The sequence below is a fragment of the Chelonia mydas genome, chromosome 15 (assembly GCF_015237465.2).
Source record: "Chelonia mydas isolate rCheMyd1 chromosome 15, rCheMyd1.pri.v2, whole genome shotgun sequence".
NCBI lineage: Eukaryota > Metazoa > Chordata > Testudines > Cheloniidae > Chelonia > Chelonia mydas.
Genome location: NC_057856.1, coordinates 29,927,196 through 29,944,500, shown reverse-complemented (window position 1 = coordinate 29,944,500; position 17,305 = coordinate 29,927,196). Strand labels below are relative to the sequence as shown.

General features: G+C 40.7%; 1 protein-coding gene across 19 annotated transcripts in view; it reads left to right on the top strand.

The window, feature by feature from the left end:
* The window catches only part of GIT2 (GIT ArfGAP 2), a 51,864-nt gene that overhangs the window by 8,655 nt on the left and 25,904 nt on the right, over nucleotides 1-17,305 (top strand). For 6 of the 19 annotated variants that reach the window (XM_043529555.1, XM_043529551.1, XM_043529552.1 and 3 more), the window contains exons 3-13: nucleotides 1,184-1,296; nucleotides 2,365-2,470; nucleotides 2,890-2,976; nucleotides 3,131-3,261; nucleotides 5,028-5,122; nucleotides 6,690-6,735; nucleotides 7,230-7,235; nucleotides 13,182-13,233; nucleotides 15,218-15,290; nucleotides 15,630-15,727; nucleotides 16,436-16,547. In XM_043529555.1, coding sequence (XP_043385490.1) covers nucleotides 1,184-1,296; nucleotides 2,365-2,470; nucleotides 2,890-2,976; nucleotides 3,131-3,261; nucleotides 5,028-5,122; nucleotides 6,690-6,735; nucleotides 7,230-7,235; nucleotides 13,182-13,233; nucleotides 15,218-15,290; nucleotides 15,630-15,727; nucleotides 16,436-16,547 — 919 coding nt within the window. The remainder of the gene's footprint in view (nucleotides 1-1,183; nucleotides 1,297-2,364; nucleotides 2,471-2,889; nucleotides 2,977-3,130; nucleotides 3,262-5,027; nucleotides 5,123-6,689; nucleotides 6,736-7,229; nucleotides 7,236-13,181; nucleotides 13,234-15,217; nucleotides 15,291-15,629; nucleotides 15,728-16,435; nucleotides 16,548-17,305) is intronic. The other 13 variants (XM_037878806.2, XM_043529562.1, XM_037878803.2 and 10 more) reach the window with 5 other exon arrangements.

The following is a 17,305-nucleotide window of genomic DNA, read 5'->3' as shown; positions in this document are numbered from 1 at the left end:
TTAGCTCTGTGTGAGCCTGTCCGTGTTTTTCTAAAAAACAAAAACCACAAACCAAAGGCTTCTAGATGAATAACTTAAAAAGTGAGATGTTACTTTGTAACGTATCTGTATTCTAACACTTTCACTATGTAAATGTGTATGAAATTTAAAAAAAAAAAAAAGTGAGGGTTAGGTTAAGATTCAGGCAAATTCTATTTTATTTTACAAATAAGTTTAGATTGTATGTATCTGATTTGTCTCCTTTTCCCCACCCCAAAATGCAAACTACCTCTCTGCTCTGTGCTCTGGTGCTACTTCATAAGTACAGAAGAGAACACTCTTCTTGAGACAGGCAGCTGAAGATCCGCAACTGGGGAGAAACCATGCCATACTTGTCTCACCTGCACACCCTAAAAAAGATCACGCCCAGCCAAAGTGGGGAGAAGCCACCCATGCTTTCAGTTCCTACACAATAGGGAGGTCTGAGGAGACAGCCCGGTGCCTCTTAACCTGTATTTCTACAGCAAAACAAAGAACCTGGGAAGGGGAAGGCAAGTGGATAATGTGCCAGTTTCATGGAATGTAACTGGTTGACTGATCTCCCCAGAAATTCTGCCCATCTCTCCTTCATGGCTGAGTTTGGGTCTCTTTGGGAGAATAAAGTCTTCAGTCCCCAGATGTAAAGCTGTGGATCTACTTATACTGATGCAATTTAAAGCAGCATTAGTGGTCTACCTTCCGGTCAATAAATGCTGCCTTCCCTGCTTGCAATATAATCTGTGAAACTACTTATTTTTAAGGCCCATCCCAAGGTATTCCAGGTGCCATACAACAATAAAATGAATAGGATAGGTAAACATACATGATGAATCTCTTCTTGAACGCAAATTGAGGGGGAGGCTCTTACTGAAAACAAGAAGAGCTGCAGCAAGCTAACTGGGCTTTGGGACATGTACAATCCAAAATTTATAATGGAAAGTGTAGACAAAAGAACATCCTAATCCTCTCTTTTTAACAAAATAAGGTTTGACACCAGATGCCTTTTAATATTAATAAAAAAAGTCCAAAAAGCTCCTTTTCCTTGGCAACTTTCTGGAGTAGCATAAAAATGCTCTCCACTTGGGAAATATCATCTGTGAGCAGCTCTGCCTGTGTAGGTAGTAGTAAAATATTTAATGCCTGTTGCACACATTTTGGGTTTCAGATGGTTGAAACACTGTATAATAATGGTGCTAATTCCATATGGGAACATTCTTTGCTGGACCCTGCGTCTGTTATGAGCGGAAGGCGCAAAGCTAACCCACAGGATAAAGTGCAGTAAGTAGAGTGTTTATAAAATTCTCTCTCCCCTCAGGAGCCCCTTTGTAAAAATGTACCTATTTTGACTAGTTGTGAGAGAGGAAGCAACAGATGAGTAAAAACCTGATCTTGTATCAAGTGTTATCAAGGACATTGAAGAGTATTGCTGATGTGAATAAATCTGACAAAACCCAATCTCATTTATTCACTGACTTAACACCTGATATGTGCTCAAGCAGAGATGTTAAATATTCTCTGAAGTATCCTTGAAGATCACTCATTTCAACATAGTCTTTGAAACAAAAACTTTAGTGAAGAGATCTTTTCATTGTCTTGCATCATGTGCATCAACAGTATTAATGTATCATGTGTGGTCCCAATTGTTGGGTATTGATTTTTTTTTTTAATCTTCTCTTACATGCCACAGATGTCATCTTATCCATTTCTTTATCAGTATTTTCTTTCAGAAGCTCAGCTAATTAGTTTTAAAAGCATAGTTTATCTGACTGTGTATATTTGTTTAAGTTGTTGATCCTGAGAGGTGCTGAGCACCAGCAGCTTTCTGTGAAATCAATAGAAGTTGAGGGTTTTCATAATATTTCAGGACAGGTCTTCAGCTTATAACCAGGATAACTGAAAATAGTGAAATAACTTTATTACTTTTAGAGTTGTTCAGAAATTTTCACCAAAAATCTCAATTTTTGCCAGATTTCTAAGGGTTGTTGTCTGAAAACTGAAGTATTTTCAGTATTTCTACAAACCCCAGCCCTCCGCCCCCTCCCAAAAAGACAATTTTTTTTGTTGAAGAAAATTACATTTTCATTTTTATCAAAAAATTGCACTGGGAGCGGGAGATAAAATAATGAGAGCTAGTAGTGAAATTGACACATCTTTCAATAACAATACCCTTCAGTAGAGAATTAAAATCTGGATTGAATTGTGTACCAGATGAAAATATTTCCTAGTGCCTTACTCTGTCAAATCTATTGGCATTCTGTATTGAAATATGCTATGTGCTTTAATTATTTTATTTATACAAAGCCAACATTTATTTTGCAACTCCTTTGCTTTGGTTTCTTCTTACAGTCCCAACAAAGCGGAATTCATTAGAGCTAAATATCAAATGTTAGCATTTGTTCATCGCTTGCCATGCCGAGAAGATGACAGTGTTACTGCCAAGGACCTTAGTAAGGTAAGTATTGCTTTCTTGCAGTTTGTGGGCTGGAACAAAACAGCTTGCAGGTGTCACCAGATACTGTAAGACTGATACCTGAGTAGACTTGAGTTACTTGGATTATAAATGAAAAATAACTAGTATCTCCATGGTACTGCATTTTTGTGTATATAAATGTATTAAGCATTCAAACTTAACCTTGAAGGGAAATATTTTTCAACAGTGTCTGATTGGCACTAACAGAAGTTGTGTGGATGTTAGAGAACCACAGGCCTCAAGTTAACTGATCCATCTTACTAGAAACTGTTGGAAAGTAAAATATTTATAGGCTATAGCTAGTTTTTTTTTAATATCTGTTCCTAATACAGTGAAGATGACTTTGACTCATTGTCCTTGTATATCCAGACTTTTAACAGACAGTCCTTTTTGTTTTTCAGCAACTCCATTCCAGTGTGAGGACAGGGAATCTGGAGACATGCTTGAGATTACTCTCTCTAGGAGCTCAGGCCAACTTTTTTCATCCTGTATGAAAATCTTTTTTTATTAGCTTGGTGTTAGATCAATTCTTAGTCTGTCATTATATTTATGTTGGTTTCAGCTGACATACATTTTATATCAGTCACGTATTCAGACCTGCCGATTGAACATAAGCATGTGTGGTTTTTAATGACTTTTTAGGAGAAAGGAAACACCCCGCTTCATGTTGCTGCCAAAGCAGGACAGATTTTACAGGCAGAGTTGTTGGCAGTCTATGGTGCTGACCCTGGCACACACGACTCCAGTGGAAAAACTCCAGTTGACTATGCAAGGTAAATGGTTTTGATGTTTTGATTTTTTGTCTTGATTTTTTTTTTTAATAAAATCGTAAATGATCACCTTTCCCAGGTTCCCTGGGTATCCTGATGGACATTTAATTTCACAATTAAACCTCAAATGAGTGCTTTTCCCAGGATAAAGTAAATGCACACAGAACAAATAAAATATCTCCAGTCTTCAACCCATCTCTTTTCAAATGCCTAAGAGAACAGACTGGCCTTGCAGGGACTCAAAAGGGCTTTACTCTACCAGCTAAATGGCTCTCTTGGACTGGTGGGGACTCCATTCCAAATTCCCTAGCAAAGAACACACTGCAGGCAGCTTCCTCTCTTTTGCGTCAAGGGAGCTCCAGCAGCATGAGTGCCTGTATGATTTCAAATGCAGCAATATGGCAAAGGAAGATGGACATCTAAGTAACCAGGTCTCAAATAATACATTATTTATTTGTATTACTGTAGCAAGACTGAACATGCATTGTGTATATAAAATGACAGACAAGCTACCAAGCTAAGACTGTATTCAAAACCATTCCAGTAGCAGCAAGATTCAGAAGTCGTGTAGTCTCAGTGCTTGGATTTATTTATTGGTTTGGAAATGGTGTATAAGGAGCATGACAAAGCTCTGTCCTTGCCTCCGTGGGTCCCGCGTTTCCTGGCAGATTTCGCTAGCCTCAGAGGCTCACTGTGACCCTCCATGTAACCCTTCTCTCTCTAGAGACAAGGGTCACAGTCTACTGAGCCATTTTCATCATAAGCCAGCGAGGGAGGTGAGAAGTTATCCTTCCTTGCACAGTCTCTGTTGTCTCCCAGTCTCAGTGATTAATCAGGGGGCAAAGGCGGGGGGAGCCTGGGCCCACCCTCACTCCGGGCTCCAGCCCAGGGACCCTAATAGCATCAGCTATGGTAGCTGACCTTTTAGAAATATGACATGTACAATTCCCTGGGCTACTTCCCCCACAGCAGCCCTCACTTCCTCAAGCTCCACTTCACCCTTACCTCAGGGCCTCCTTCCTTGTTCCTGATATGGTGTGTACTACTCAGCCTCTCCAACAGCGCAACTTCCTCCCACAGCTCCTGACATGCACACCCACCTGACTAAATGGGAGGCTTTTAACTAGTTTCAGCCAACCCCTGATTGGCTTCAGGTGTCCCAATCAGCCTAGCATTCTCCCTGCCTTCTGGAAAGTTCTTAATTGACCTGGAGCAGCTGCCATTTCACTTATCCTGGTACGAGGGATTTGTTTAGCCTGGAGCTAATATATCTATCTCCCACTACTTTTCTATAGCCATCTGGCCTTGTCCCGTCACAGGAGACACTGAGGACAGAACAAGTCTTCTGTGGGAATCGGATACCATGTATTAGAGTTGTTGCCACTGCTGTTGTTCCAATACTAAACTGGACATGGTTGGTTTACCATCTCAAAAACTGCTCAGAAAAGACTATTCTGCCTGTTTTGGATAAATTGTTAATCAGCTTCTCTAGTAGGTAGATAAACAAAGGTATTCCAGAGTACTCAGCAACTCATTTTGGACGGATGAGGAAAGTCTAATTCCCTTTTAGTATTTTCTTCTGAAGAGTCTCTTGTGATTCTGACACCCTTTGGGAAAATCTCAAACACATACTAAATTGAAAATGTAGAAGTGATCTGATGTTATATTCACGATGCTAAATTTAATCTTTTCTGAGCAATTTTTGAACCTTTACATTTTATAGCCAGTGAAGCATAAATGAATGCCATTTTCTGTTTCTTGTCTAATAGACAAGGAGGGCACCATGAATTGGCAGAGCGCCTTATAGAAATACAGTATGAACTTACTGACAGACTAGCGTTCTATCTCTGTGGCAGGAAACCAGGTTAGTACAAAAAAACTATATCAAAGTGTTTTTCAAATAGTGATTATTTGAATATACAAACTAAAAAGAATGACACCCATGTTATTGATAATACTAGCCCCATTAGATCATTTTTTAAAAATTATCAAGCCTTTTAAAAATAGGCATGAAATCATAGAACAGCAAAGGAAATGTTAGTGGCTTAAATTAGAGATGGTAGAATTAAAATTTGTGTTGGTAGACAAAATGGTAAACTAAAATCCCCTTTTTGTTGTGACAAAACATACATTCTGTCTCCAATACCCCATGCTCTGACTGGTAGGGTTATAGGGTCACAAGGCACTGGGTGACTAAGTGACAGAATCTGCGTAAGAGCCATCAAAGGCTATGAAAGAAACTACTCATGGAGTGAGATGCAGCATGCTCCCACAGCTGGCTAAGAGACAGGAGACAGAGTAGGAATAAATGGTCTGTTTTCATCATGGCAAGAGGTTACAAGGGTGTCTCCCAGTTCTGTGCTGGGTCCAGTGGTGTTCAATATATTAACAATCTGGATAAGTGGGTGAACAGTGAGGTAGCAAAATTTTCAGATGACACATTTTTTTAGGTTAGTCAAGTCCGGAAAGAACTAAAGAACTTCAGAAGGGCCCAGCCATCTACATGTATGGGCAACACACTGGCAAATAAAGTTCAGTGTTGATGAACACAAAATAATGCACCTTAGTATGAAAAACTTAAACTACTCATACGCCTTTCACAGCTCTAAATTAACTATCAACTCAGGAAAGGGACCCGAGTGTCATTGTAGACAGCTCAGTGAAGACCTCTGCTCAACCTGCGGTCAAAAAATGTGATCTAAGAATACATGAGGAATGGGATGGAGAATAACATGGAAAAAATAATGCCTTTATATAAATAAATGGTGTGCCATAAAATGGATGTTGCAGGATTAGAGGGTGCTCAATGAAGGGTGACAAATTATTAGGGGCAAGGAAAAAAAATCACAGAGATTGGGATTGTTTACTTTAAAAAGGAGATGAATAAGAGGAGACATGATGAAGGCATATAAAATAATGAATGGTCTGAAGAAAGTAGATTTTGAGCTTCTATTCTCTGTCTCACAATCCAAAAGCAAGGGGACGTTTAGTGAAATCAAAACATGGCAAAAAGATACTTTTTCAAACAACACATAATTAAACTGTGGAACTTCTTGTCACAGGATGTCATTGAGGTCTGAGTCTTAGTATATGTCACAAAAGGATTGGATATTTACATGGATAACTAGACTATCTAGCATTGTTAGTTAATGCTAACAAATTTTGGAGGAATCCTTCTGCTTCAGGGCTTAAGATGCTCTGACTATTGGGGATTAGGAGGGAACCTAATGTGGGGAGGCCAATCATCCTGCATCTGCTAAATGCAGATTCCCTTTCTGCAGCTTGCAGAGCTAAGGTCTGTGACTTTAAACAGTCTAGTAGCCAAACAAGCATGTTATATAGTCTAATAAAACTGAGAAATGTAGGCCAGTAGCAGTGGTTGTTTGAAACACATCCTAAATATTTTAACATTTAGCTTAACTCGATTTCAGATCACAAAAATGGACAACACTTTATTATACCTCAAATGGCAGACAGGTAAGACTGCTGATTGAATAGCATGTATTTGAATGAATATCAAATAATTGGTTCTTTAATTTTTTGTATTTTCTTTTGAAATATTTCAACTCTTGTCACTACACCGTGTTTATTCCTTTTTTGACACATTTGGTCCATCATATGAGCTTTTCTGCTTTAGTACTTTAGAATTTGAGGAAAACGAGAAAAGTAAAAGGATGTGAAATTTATCATTTAGTTAGGTATGTGAAAGAAAATGCACAAGTAATGTTGGAAAGCAAACTTGATTGATATCAGTAATTACTCCTGAACTTGTATCCTGATACAGCACTGTAAGACTTATATTTGCAGGAAAATGGTGTATTTTCTAGTAAACTTCTTTGTAGTGTTGGCTGTGCTAGTGGTAAGAAGTTAGGAATGTAAAGGTCATGTTTGTTTAAAAGAAATATAAAGTGTTAACATATCATAACAAAGTCCATATATTTTTCTTTTATTGCTGTGCAATTGGAAATAAGACGGCTGTAAGTAAACGACAGACTTCAGTTACTTTGCAAACACATTAATGAATGAACAAAGTTGCTTTAAAAAAACTTTAATTAAAACCAGTTAATCTTCAGTTAGATATACAGGTTATGAGTATAGTTTTGTACAATACTTTATGGTGCAGTAGGGTCTTTTTCCATTATAGTAATACTTAGCTTTTATGTAGGACTCCTCATCCATAACTCTCAAAGCACTTTACAGAGCAAGGTGAGTTTCTGCAGCCCAGCATCTCACATTCTGGACACCTGGGCTGCTTTCCTCTCTCTGCAGCTCCCTGAGGTGGAGTTTTGGAGCTGAGTGGTTACACCCCCTCAGTTCTTGTTACCTTCCTTTCTCTGTCTCCATGGCAGTATGTGTACGGTTTTTACAGCTCCTGCCTTCACATCTGCCTAAGGGGGACTTTTTTGACAAAATCTGGCACAGTGGTGAGCAATGATTTCCCCTCCTCACTCCCCCCGCTCTGAGCCAGTTTTTTAGCCAGGTGTTGGAATGCCTCCAGAGCCTCAGATGCAGTACTTGCCTGCTTCCTCCTCTGAACCTTTGAGGTATGGCACAACAGCCTGAAAAACACCAAATGAAATTCAAAAGGTGCTCCATCTGTGATACTGCCCTCCCAGGCTCGACAGACATTGAGTTGTGCCCAGTCTTCCTTCCCAAACATTAGGTCACAGGGCTATGAGTCGGAGAGGCATGTGGGATCCCCATCTCACTGGAACAGCTGCAACTACAACCTTGGAAAAATTGACCAGGAGTCTGTGCAGAACAGGGAGAGGCTCCGTGGATGAGGAGGACCCTAGTCAGCCAACTCAGGGAGTAAGTTCCAAGGGACCTCTGGAAAACAGATACCCTCCCTCCTTCCCAATTTAGCTTGTCCTCAGGTCTTTACGAAGATGTGGGTGGTAGTCACAGCCAGGTTCAGGTCACAGGAGAGCCACCTGTACCCCTTCCTGGATGCCATCTTAATTAGAGCTCCTTCCCCAGCGCACGCAGCTACATCCCTGACCTTGAATGTCCTGCAAGTGCATGGCTTTATCAACATCAAAAAAACAACCCTCTTTGATTGCATCCAACCAAATAACTCACTTGGGTGTGGACATAGAGGCCTCGGTAGCAAGGATATCTCTATCTCTAGAGAAGTTCCAGAAAATTCAAGACCTCCTCCCATTGTTTTGGAGCTGCAGTAGGCCCTGATTGCACTGAGTCTTCAACTGCTAGGCCTCCTGCATAGGGATCACTCCATGGGCGCAATCACATATCCAGTGACTTCAAGGCTTCACTTTAAGGTATGGGACCACTCCCCAGAACTTATGAAAAATCAAGAGAGAGTTCCGGCACATGGTGGTCAGCCCAGAGCAGTATCTGCAAAGGGCATGCCCATATGTTTTCCAGATCCCCTGATCCTCATAACCAATACCAGCCTGAAGGGCTGAGGAGCACATCTGGGGTCTCAAATAGCTTATTGCATTGGAACCTGGAGGAAAGAACCCACCAAAAATGGGTTCTAGAACCAAAAATGCTCAAGCTGACCCTACAAAGGATCCAGTTCAGCCTAGAGGGGAAGCACGTCCAATATGATCACGGTCACGTACAAGAACAATCAAGGGGGAACAAGAAGCCCAGCACTACATGCTGAAGCGAAGCAAAGCAAATCACGCAGTGGGTGGAGCAATCTCTCCTCTCCCTCAAGGCAGCTCACATAAAGAGAGACCTGAACCAGAAGGCGGACTGGCTCAGCAGGCGCAAGATGAACAAGTGGGGCCTGAATTAGGATGTCTTACAGTTAATCGTATGATCATTCGGCCTGCCATCAACCAACTTATTTGTGAACCATGTGAATGTGAAGAGACTAGAGCACCGTACCAGGGAAGTGGACCCCATATCCATGGGAACAAATGCCCTGTTGCACTGATGGCTAAAGGGTCTGCTCTATGCATTTCCACACTTCCCATTATTAAGGAAGATGGTCAAGAAAATAAAATAAGAACGGGCAACAATAATATTGATAAACACACATGGGATGAGGAGATCCTGGTTTTGGGACTTGTTAGGGCTGAAATCAGGACTGCTGTTACAGCTCCCAGTGGGACAGGACATCCTCCCATAAGGTCCTTCTGCTTTATTTGGACCTGAACTAGCTGTATCAAACAGCCTGGCTATTGAAAGGGAAGCACTAGTATCATTGAGTCTGTTCTCCAAAGTCATCAGAACACTTCTTTCAAGAGTATTAACCTTGAAACCATACTCCTCTGTCTGGACCAAGTTTTGCATCTGGTGCCAGGAACATGAAGCAAACCCAAGAAGTCCAGGAATTCTGGCTATCTTGGGTTTTCTCCAAGAAGTTTTTGCCAAAGGTCTCCAGCCCAACACAGTTACTTCTCAGGTGTCTGCCCTTAGTAGTGTGATGTTTTCAGGATCCACAGGTTCTCTGGCAAAGAACCCCCAGGTAGCCAGATTCCTTAGGGAAGTGCAGTTAGCCAGTCTGGCAATTAGAACTCTTTTTCAAGTGGGACTTGCCACTTGGACTGAGAGCCCTCACAAACCCTTCAAACCACTGATGTCAGTGTCAGCATTAAACTTGTTTTGGATGGCCATCATGTCCACCAGGCAAGCATTGGAGCTGGCAGTGCTCTCTATGCAGGAATTTTGCTGCATGTTTCAGGAGGACAAGGTGCTCCTCAGAATTCGAGAATCATTGGTCCCGAAGGTGAACTCTTCTTTCCATGGTTCTACCTTTATTCTGTCCAAGGCCACAGCATCCCACCACGGAGAGGTGGCACACCTAAGATGTCAGAAGGGCTCTGAAAATTTGCCTTAAACAGAGTCCACAAAGAGATCAGGTGCCATGTTTGTATCCTTCCATGCAAGGACTCAGAGCTTTCATATCTCTCTTGGAAGGGGATTAGACTGCATTGTGGAAGCGAAAAAAGCATCGGAGATTCCAGTTCCAGAATGTTAGAGCATGCTCCATGTGATTCCTGACGACCTCATGGGCAGAAAGAGTTAGTGCCTCCACAGCAGAAAATTGTAATGCTGGTCAAATGCTCCCATCTTTATTGAGCACTCCTAGCTGGACTTCCTGTCCTCTGCAGAGGCCTCCTTTGGCAGGAAGGTGCAGCAGGCGGTGAACCAGAAATTATTTTGCCCTTTGAGCAAATATTATAGATGGGAATGGATACAGTTTTCCTTTTTCTGACCTTTTCTATAACATTCTTCCCAGACATCTGAAATTATGGGAGACGCTGGGCTGCAGAGCGGGAAATTTCTTACCAATAATTTTCTTTCCGCTAGCAACATTTCCCACAATTGTATCCATCCTGGATGCCTCATGAGCTGAAGATCAGATATTAAGTGGAATCATTACCATACAACAATCTTCTTTGGTCTAATGTACATGGTTCATTATCTCTGTACTATTTATTTTTTGTTGATGTTATGCAAGTTTTACAGCTTGGAAATAACTCATCTGGAAGCAAGCTGAGGGGGGCATGGCTGTGTGGCTCCAAAACTCTGATTCGCTTCCATGAGCTACAGAGAAAGGAGAGCAGCCCAGACATAAAGAATTGTGGGAGATACTGCTAGCAGAAAGGAAACTATTTGTAAGAAATTTCCCTATCATAAGCCCCATTTTACGTAGGGTGAAACTGAGGTGCAAAGAGGTGAAGTGATTTGTTCAAGATCACGTATCAGGTCATATGGCCTGCAGTAGAACTTGAGTCTCTCATTGCTGTATAGTGCCCTCTCCACTGGGCATTTCTTCCTCTTTATCCTCATCTAAGATAATTGCTTGCAGGTACTTACCCAGAACCTTCTATCAAACTACCTTATTTGAGTCTTTCTTTCACAAAGTTCCTTGAAGTTCTACTGAAAGGATTTTGTGTCTGTGTTGAGGGGATTACACCCAGTAATATACAGTGGGCTCACAATTTGACTTTCTGGGTCTGGAGTTTCCACATTAAGTTCTGTTTTTGTTCTAACCACAAAGTTTGCAATTTGTGTGTCAATCTTGAGACAGGAAGCTAATAGCAGAGGATTGCTTCATAGTTAGTCAATACAATACATCTTGTGGGTGACTTTGAGATGAGGCCTTCGTGCTTTAACACATTTATCCACCTGGTGGTACGCACCTTTACCACTAATCAAGTAAAATAATACTTGTGGGTTTATTACAGCTGTTTATTAGTTGACGGGACATTGTTTTTAGGGCATGGTCAGAAGAGTATTTATTTTTAAACTTCCCTCTAGGAGCATTTCAGTGTCCTAGAACACATTCTGCCTCTTTAGATGTGCAGGATTGCAATTTGGAATTTTAATAGCCGCTTCATTCTATGTGTCCTGGAACAACTATGTACAAGAAACCCAAGGACAACCATACCTACCTTCATAATAATCACCCCAAAAAATCTGTTCCCTACAGCCAGGCACTCAGATATCACAGTCCGGGATATACACCTTAACACACTCAAAACCATCTTCACTAAACAAGGATGATCTACCAGAGAAGTAAATCGCATCATGCAACAGGCCGCCCAAACATCCCAAGAGAACCCGTTTCAATACAGAAATAAAACAAAACCTCCTCCAACCACACACCCCTAGTTGTCACCTTCATCAAAGAAGTACAACCCACACTTGATGGGGACCCTATCTTGAAAGAAATCTTTCTTGAACCCCTTCTTCTGACCTTCAAACAACCCCTCAACCTCTCCAACCTCATCATCGGAAGCAGGCTCCCCACAGACCCAGACACACCAACTCAGAGCAGCACTAGGCCTTGCCAGAACAATAGATGCAAAACAAGCATCCAATAGCTTCATTGCTACAATGATCAGCGTCCTCCTACAACACACCTTTCAAGATCCATAGATCCTACACATGCCTATCTCAACATGTGGTGTACCTCATCCAGTGCACTAAATGCGCCAATCACAGCTATGTGGTGAAACCAGACAATCACTATGCTCTCAAATGAACTCTCACAGAAAAACGATAAAAGATAAAAACACCCTATCACCTGTGGGTGAAAAATTGTCACAAAGCAAACGCTCTGTATCTGACCTGTCAATCTGCAGTCTCAAAGGAAACTTGCATAATGCTCTCAAAAGAGGAGCCTTGGACCTTAAATTCATAACTTTGCTAGACACTGAATCATGTTTTAAAAGAAACACTGGATTTATGGCTGCTTATAACAATCTGTAACCCACTAGGCCCCCCCCCCTTTTTTTTTTTTTGTCCTATGACTACAGGTGTGATAACAGACCACTTCACCTTGAGTGATCACTTAGAACAGTGTTTCTCAACAACCAGTCCCTGAGATCTCCCTGACACAATTTAGGAAGGAGCAAGTTGGTGCCTGGTATCAAAAAAGTTGAGAAACACTGCCTGAGAATATGTGCGAAGTACTTATGCTAAACTATCTGTTCCATCTTGTATTTAGCTGTGATGCTCGGAGTGCCTTTCCCAGACCCGAAGAAGAGCTTTGTGTAGCTCAAAAGCTTGTCTCTCTCACTAACAGAAGTTGGTCCTATAAAAGACATCACACCCACCTTGTCTCTTTAGTATCCTGGGACCAACATAGTACAACATTGCATACGTGTACCTGAAATGTGAGTTAAACTCTTAGGGCTTTTCTACATTCTGATCTAAATCCATGTGTGGATGCACTCTCCAGAATAAGAGCATCTGCACATGGAGAAAATCAGGAATGGTTAATCTGCCTTAAATTTACACTCTGCCTTATTCTGGATTAATTTTCATGTGTAAACAAGCCCTTAGAGTTTGAAAAAATGTGTAGTCTTTGTAACATTCCAAGAAGTGTCAAATGAAAATGAACTGACTTTTTATGGAGAAACTAAGCAATAAAAAATTGCTGTTCATACTGACCTCTTCATTCTTGTAGATATAGTGATCACTTCTTGTTTTCATAGCAGTCTAGATTTGTCTGAATTGGCAAAAGCAGCTAAGAAGAAGCTTCAGTCTGTAAGTAAAGCATCTACTTAACCTATGCTATGCCACATGTAGTCTTAGTAACATGGCAAACTTCTGTATTTCATCTCCCAAGTTGTTACTGACTATAATGCAGTGTGGTTTTCATTAGTTCCTGCCTATACAAATATCACTTCCATATTAACTAATACATTCAAAGGAGAACATGGAAGGAGGCCGAAAAAGGCATGAGGGGGAAATAAAAACCTCAATATTTGCTGGTGGATGGGAGATGAAGTTTATTTGTGGTTAGGAAGAACTGCAAGAAAGATCTCTGTGATTCTGCCTCTCATTAATAACGTTATCTCAAACTAATGACCTTTAATTTTATATTATCTCATGCCTTCATGTGTTCCATACATACACTACATGTTCAAATGTTGTTTTATTTGCCTTTAACTTTTTGAGAAGTAAGAATAGCTGTACTAGTGTTTGCCTGATAGTTGCCTTTAATACTGGTTCATCCAGTATATTTTTTTAAAATACTTCCCAAACCAATTTCCTGCTTAAGACTGGTTGAGAATCTGTTGGGCCTGCTCTATAATACCATCAGTGTTCCCTCCAAAAAGAGAATTTTCAACTATTTCATTCTGACTTTTCTTCAGGGGATGAAAGTAAATTGGGGAAGGATGACTTTTGTATCATCCTCTTATGCAGCAATGTGGTGTGTTCTGCAAAGATTGTAGTGATGGCAGTGAAACTTCTGATTAAACTGGGCAATAAGTCTGGAGAATAAAATGCAGTATAAGAAAAAAATTTCAGCCAAACAAAGACCCTCCAAAATTGAACCCATCTCCGCTTTTAAACCCACTCCGTTAGCAGGCATTACAACCCTACAAGTAAATGTAGATGCACTCTTGATGACTCATTGTAGCTGTTAACTCCACCCTGGACATAAGGTTGGGAGTAACTCTTTGGCTAGAGAAGGTCTTGGGCCAAACAGTCCTGGGAGGAGGCCTAGGAGCAGCCATGCCTTGGGAAGTGGGGTGACTTGTGCTGGGATTTCTTAGCTTCTTTGTAAATGAAGTCAGATCCCAGGAAAGGTGTTAAGTTTATGCTGCATCTTTGTCTTGTATTGGGGGAAGGAAGTAGGGCTGCATTCACTCATGCATTTTTACAGTTTTTAATTAGCAATTTATATTACTGGCCACTGTGAAGTCCCACGGTCCCTCTGCCTGAATTAAAAATACTAGAATAACCCTGACACCTGGGTTTACACAATCTCAGATCCCTCATCGGGTCTCTCCTTCCTAACCTAAGCATCTCTCTTGAACTGTTCACATTAGGAATAAATTCTGGAACAAGTAATCACTACTTAAGCCTGCTCTGCTCACTTAATCATAGAAATACCTCCCTCTCTCCTCCCCCAATATATTTATTATTGGAAGGGCTGAACTCTCATGAGATCAGGAAAAAAAGTCAGTTTTCCTTTATCTGTACTGACTGGTTGTAGAACAGGGCTGATCTGTCTAGAGCAGGAGTTCTCAAACTTCATTGCACCGCGACCCCCTTCTGTCAACAAAAATTACTATATGACCCCAGGAGGGGTGACTGAAGCCTGAGCCCTGCCGGGGATAGAAAGGGCAGCAAAGCCAAAGGGTTTCAGCCCCAGTGGGGGCACCTGTAACCTGAGTTCCGCCACCCAGGGCTGAAGCCCTCGGGCTTCGGCTTCAGCACCAGGCGGTGGGGGTCCAGCCCCGGGCCCCAGCAAGTCTAATGCCAGCCCTGGCAACCCCATTAAAATGAAGTTGTGACCCACTTTGGGGTCCCAATCTATAATATGAGAAGCACTGGTCTAGATCGAGCACCCAGCAGGCTCTGAAGCTGCTTTAGAGATTGAACAGCTTCACTCTGGCAGTCAGCTTGCTTCCTGGACTGCAAAAGTACAGGCATGCACATGTGCTTTCTGCAGCATAAGAGATTTTGGGGGGTTGATTTATTGTTACCTAATCCTTAATCACTTCACTGTTGTTTTTAGCTAAGTAACCACTTATTTGAAGAACTTGCCATGGACGTATATGATGAAGTTGACAGGCGGGAAACGGATGCAGGTGAATAAGGCTTTCTGGAATCTATATGTAGTTAAAACTTGAAATACTGTTACACCCAAGGTGCTAGTGCAAGTAAATGCTATGGGTGAAGTAACTTCTGTGTTTAGGAGTTGATTGGTACTTAGTTTCTACTACATGTAATGAGTGTTCAGTTTTATACTGGGGTATAAAACATGTTTTCCTCATTATTTTACTGAGTGGAGAACTCTCAGAAAAAGCAGTTCCTTTGACTCTGATTACCCTTAGTGTTGAACCTGTGATCTCCTGACCTAGTTCAATGAGTAGATGTTTCATAGGGTGAAGCTGCTCTGACACTGGCTCTGTTTTCTCTATAAACAGTTTGGCTTGCTACTCAGAATCACAGTACACTGGTGACTGAGACAACGCTTGTCCCTTTTCTTCCTGTAAATCCTGAGTATTCTTCAACACGGAATCAGGTAAGTTATCTTGTTTGCAAGTGTTACAAAAGCATGTTATTAACGTAGTTCAGGTGATTACATTAATAAACTGGGGGGAAAGGGACACTACACTTAAGAGTTTACAATAGTTTCACATTATATCTGCCCTGAGTTTTTTGTTTTACAGTTACATTTCCCTAAGTTTTTTTTTTAACATATTCCTCTCGCTTATTTGAATCTTTCACAAAGCAGGGGAAACTGACTAATCAATTTACCATACAGGGAAAATGATGAAACTGAATGAAACAAAGCAGGGAAAAATAGAGGCACTGTTTCCCTAATCTTTCTGTTACAGTAATTTTGTGTGTTACTTGTAGTGTGCATGCGTGAAGTAAAATAAATACATACAGAAGTGTGATTAAGCAGATGGGGACCCTTCAGGGTTTTTTTTTTTTTTTGCAATCAGTGTATGTTAAGATAAGGTACTATAATAATGTTTAATACAAAAAGTTAACTATTGTAAACACACTAATATTGCTTCTAGGTAGTCACCTTTGTATGCAGTTTTTATTAAAACAAACGTTTGCGTGACATTTTTAAAACCCTGAGAATGGGCTTATAATATAAATACAAAGAGCTTTAATTATGGTGCACAAATGCTGTTACTATGTATCTGTTTTGCCAAGAAATTGCTATGTCAATAAATGGTACCGTATGTGACTTTTTGCATCTTGTTCTATGTTTTAGGGAAGACAGAAACTAGCTCGGTTTAATGCCCATGAATTTGCTACACTAGTTATAGACATTCTAAGTGATGCCAAGCGAAGACAACAAGGGAATCCTGTCACTGGCTCTAAAGGTGAATGTGTTTTTGGCTAATTGTCTAATCTTCTATACTTGAATTAGTATACCTGTAATTTCAGTGATACCACAGCATTATCCAGAAGTACCTCATATGACTTGGTCATTTTTTGAAATGAGTAAACAGATTAAAGTCATTGCTATAAAACGATGGGTGTATGATTTGATGGATGTAAAGAGGCCCGTAGTGTTTGCTGATGACAGCACATTTGAGCTCAAGAGTAATGCTTAATTATAAAAGACTTGAATATTAAGGGTGATATTTCTAACAAAATGGACTTGAGACATGTACACAGCCCAAAAGTGTCCTTTCTGATGGAATAGAACAGCATTCTGTGGAATTCTCTAGGTGGCTTCCTACGTCTTTGGAGACCAGAAATTCTATAACTATATCCCCAACATTCATTTGACTGGTAATCAGGAAAATGCCAATGTTACAGGGTTATGGCTGCTTGTCTAAATTTGGGACTCTGCTGTACTTGAACATGCCTTAGAACTTGCTAAGTGTTAGGTTGCCTGCAAATGCTCACTTTCTGTGCTGTTTGAGCATATCTGAAGTTTGCTGATATCAAGGAGTACAACCATTTAAAACCGCAATCAAAAAGTAACACACAACTGTAGTTCCAACACTGGAGATATGAAGTAAACATTTAAACACAAAAATATTCTCTCTAAAGAGATGCCAAAAGATCGTATTTTATTATACAATTTCCCTGAATTACCCAACTGAATGTATATGTATATAGCAATGAATAT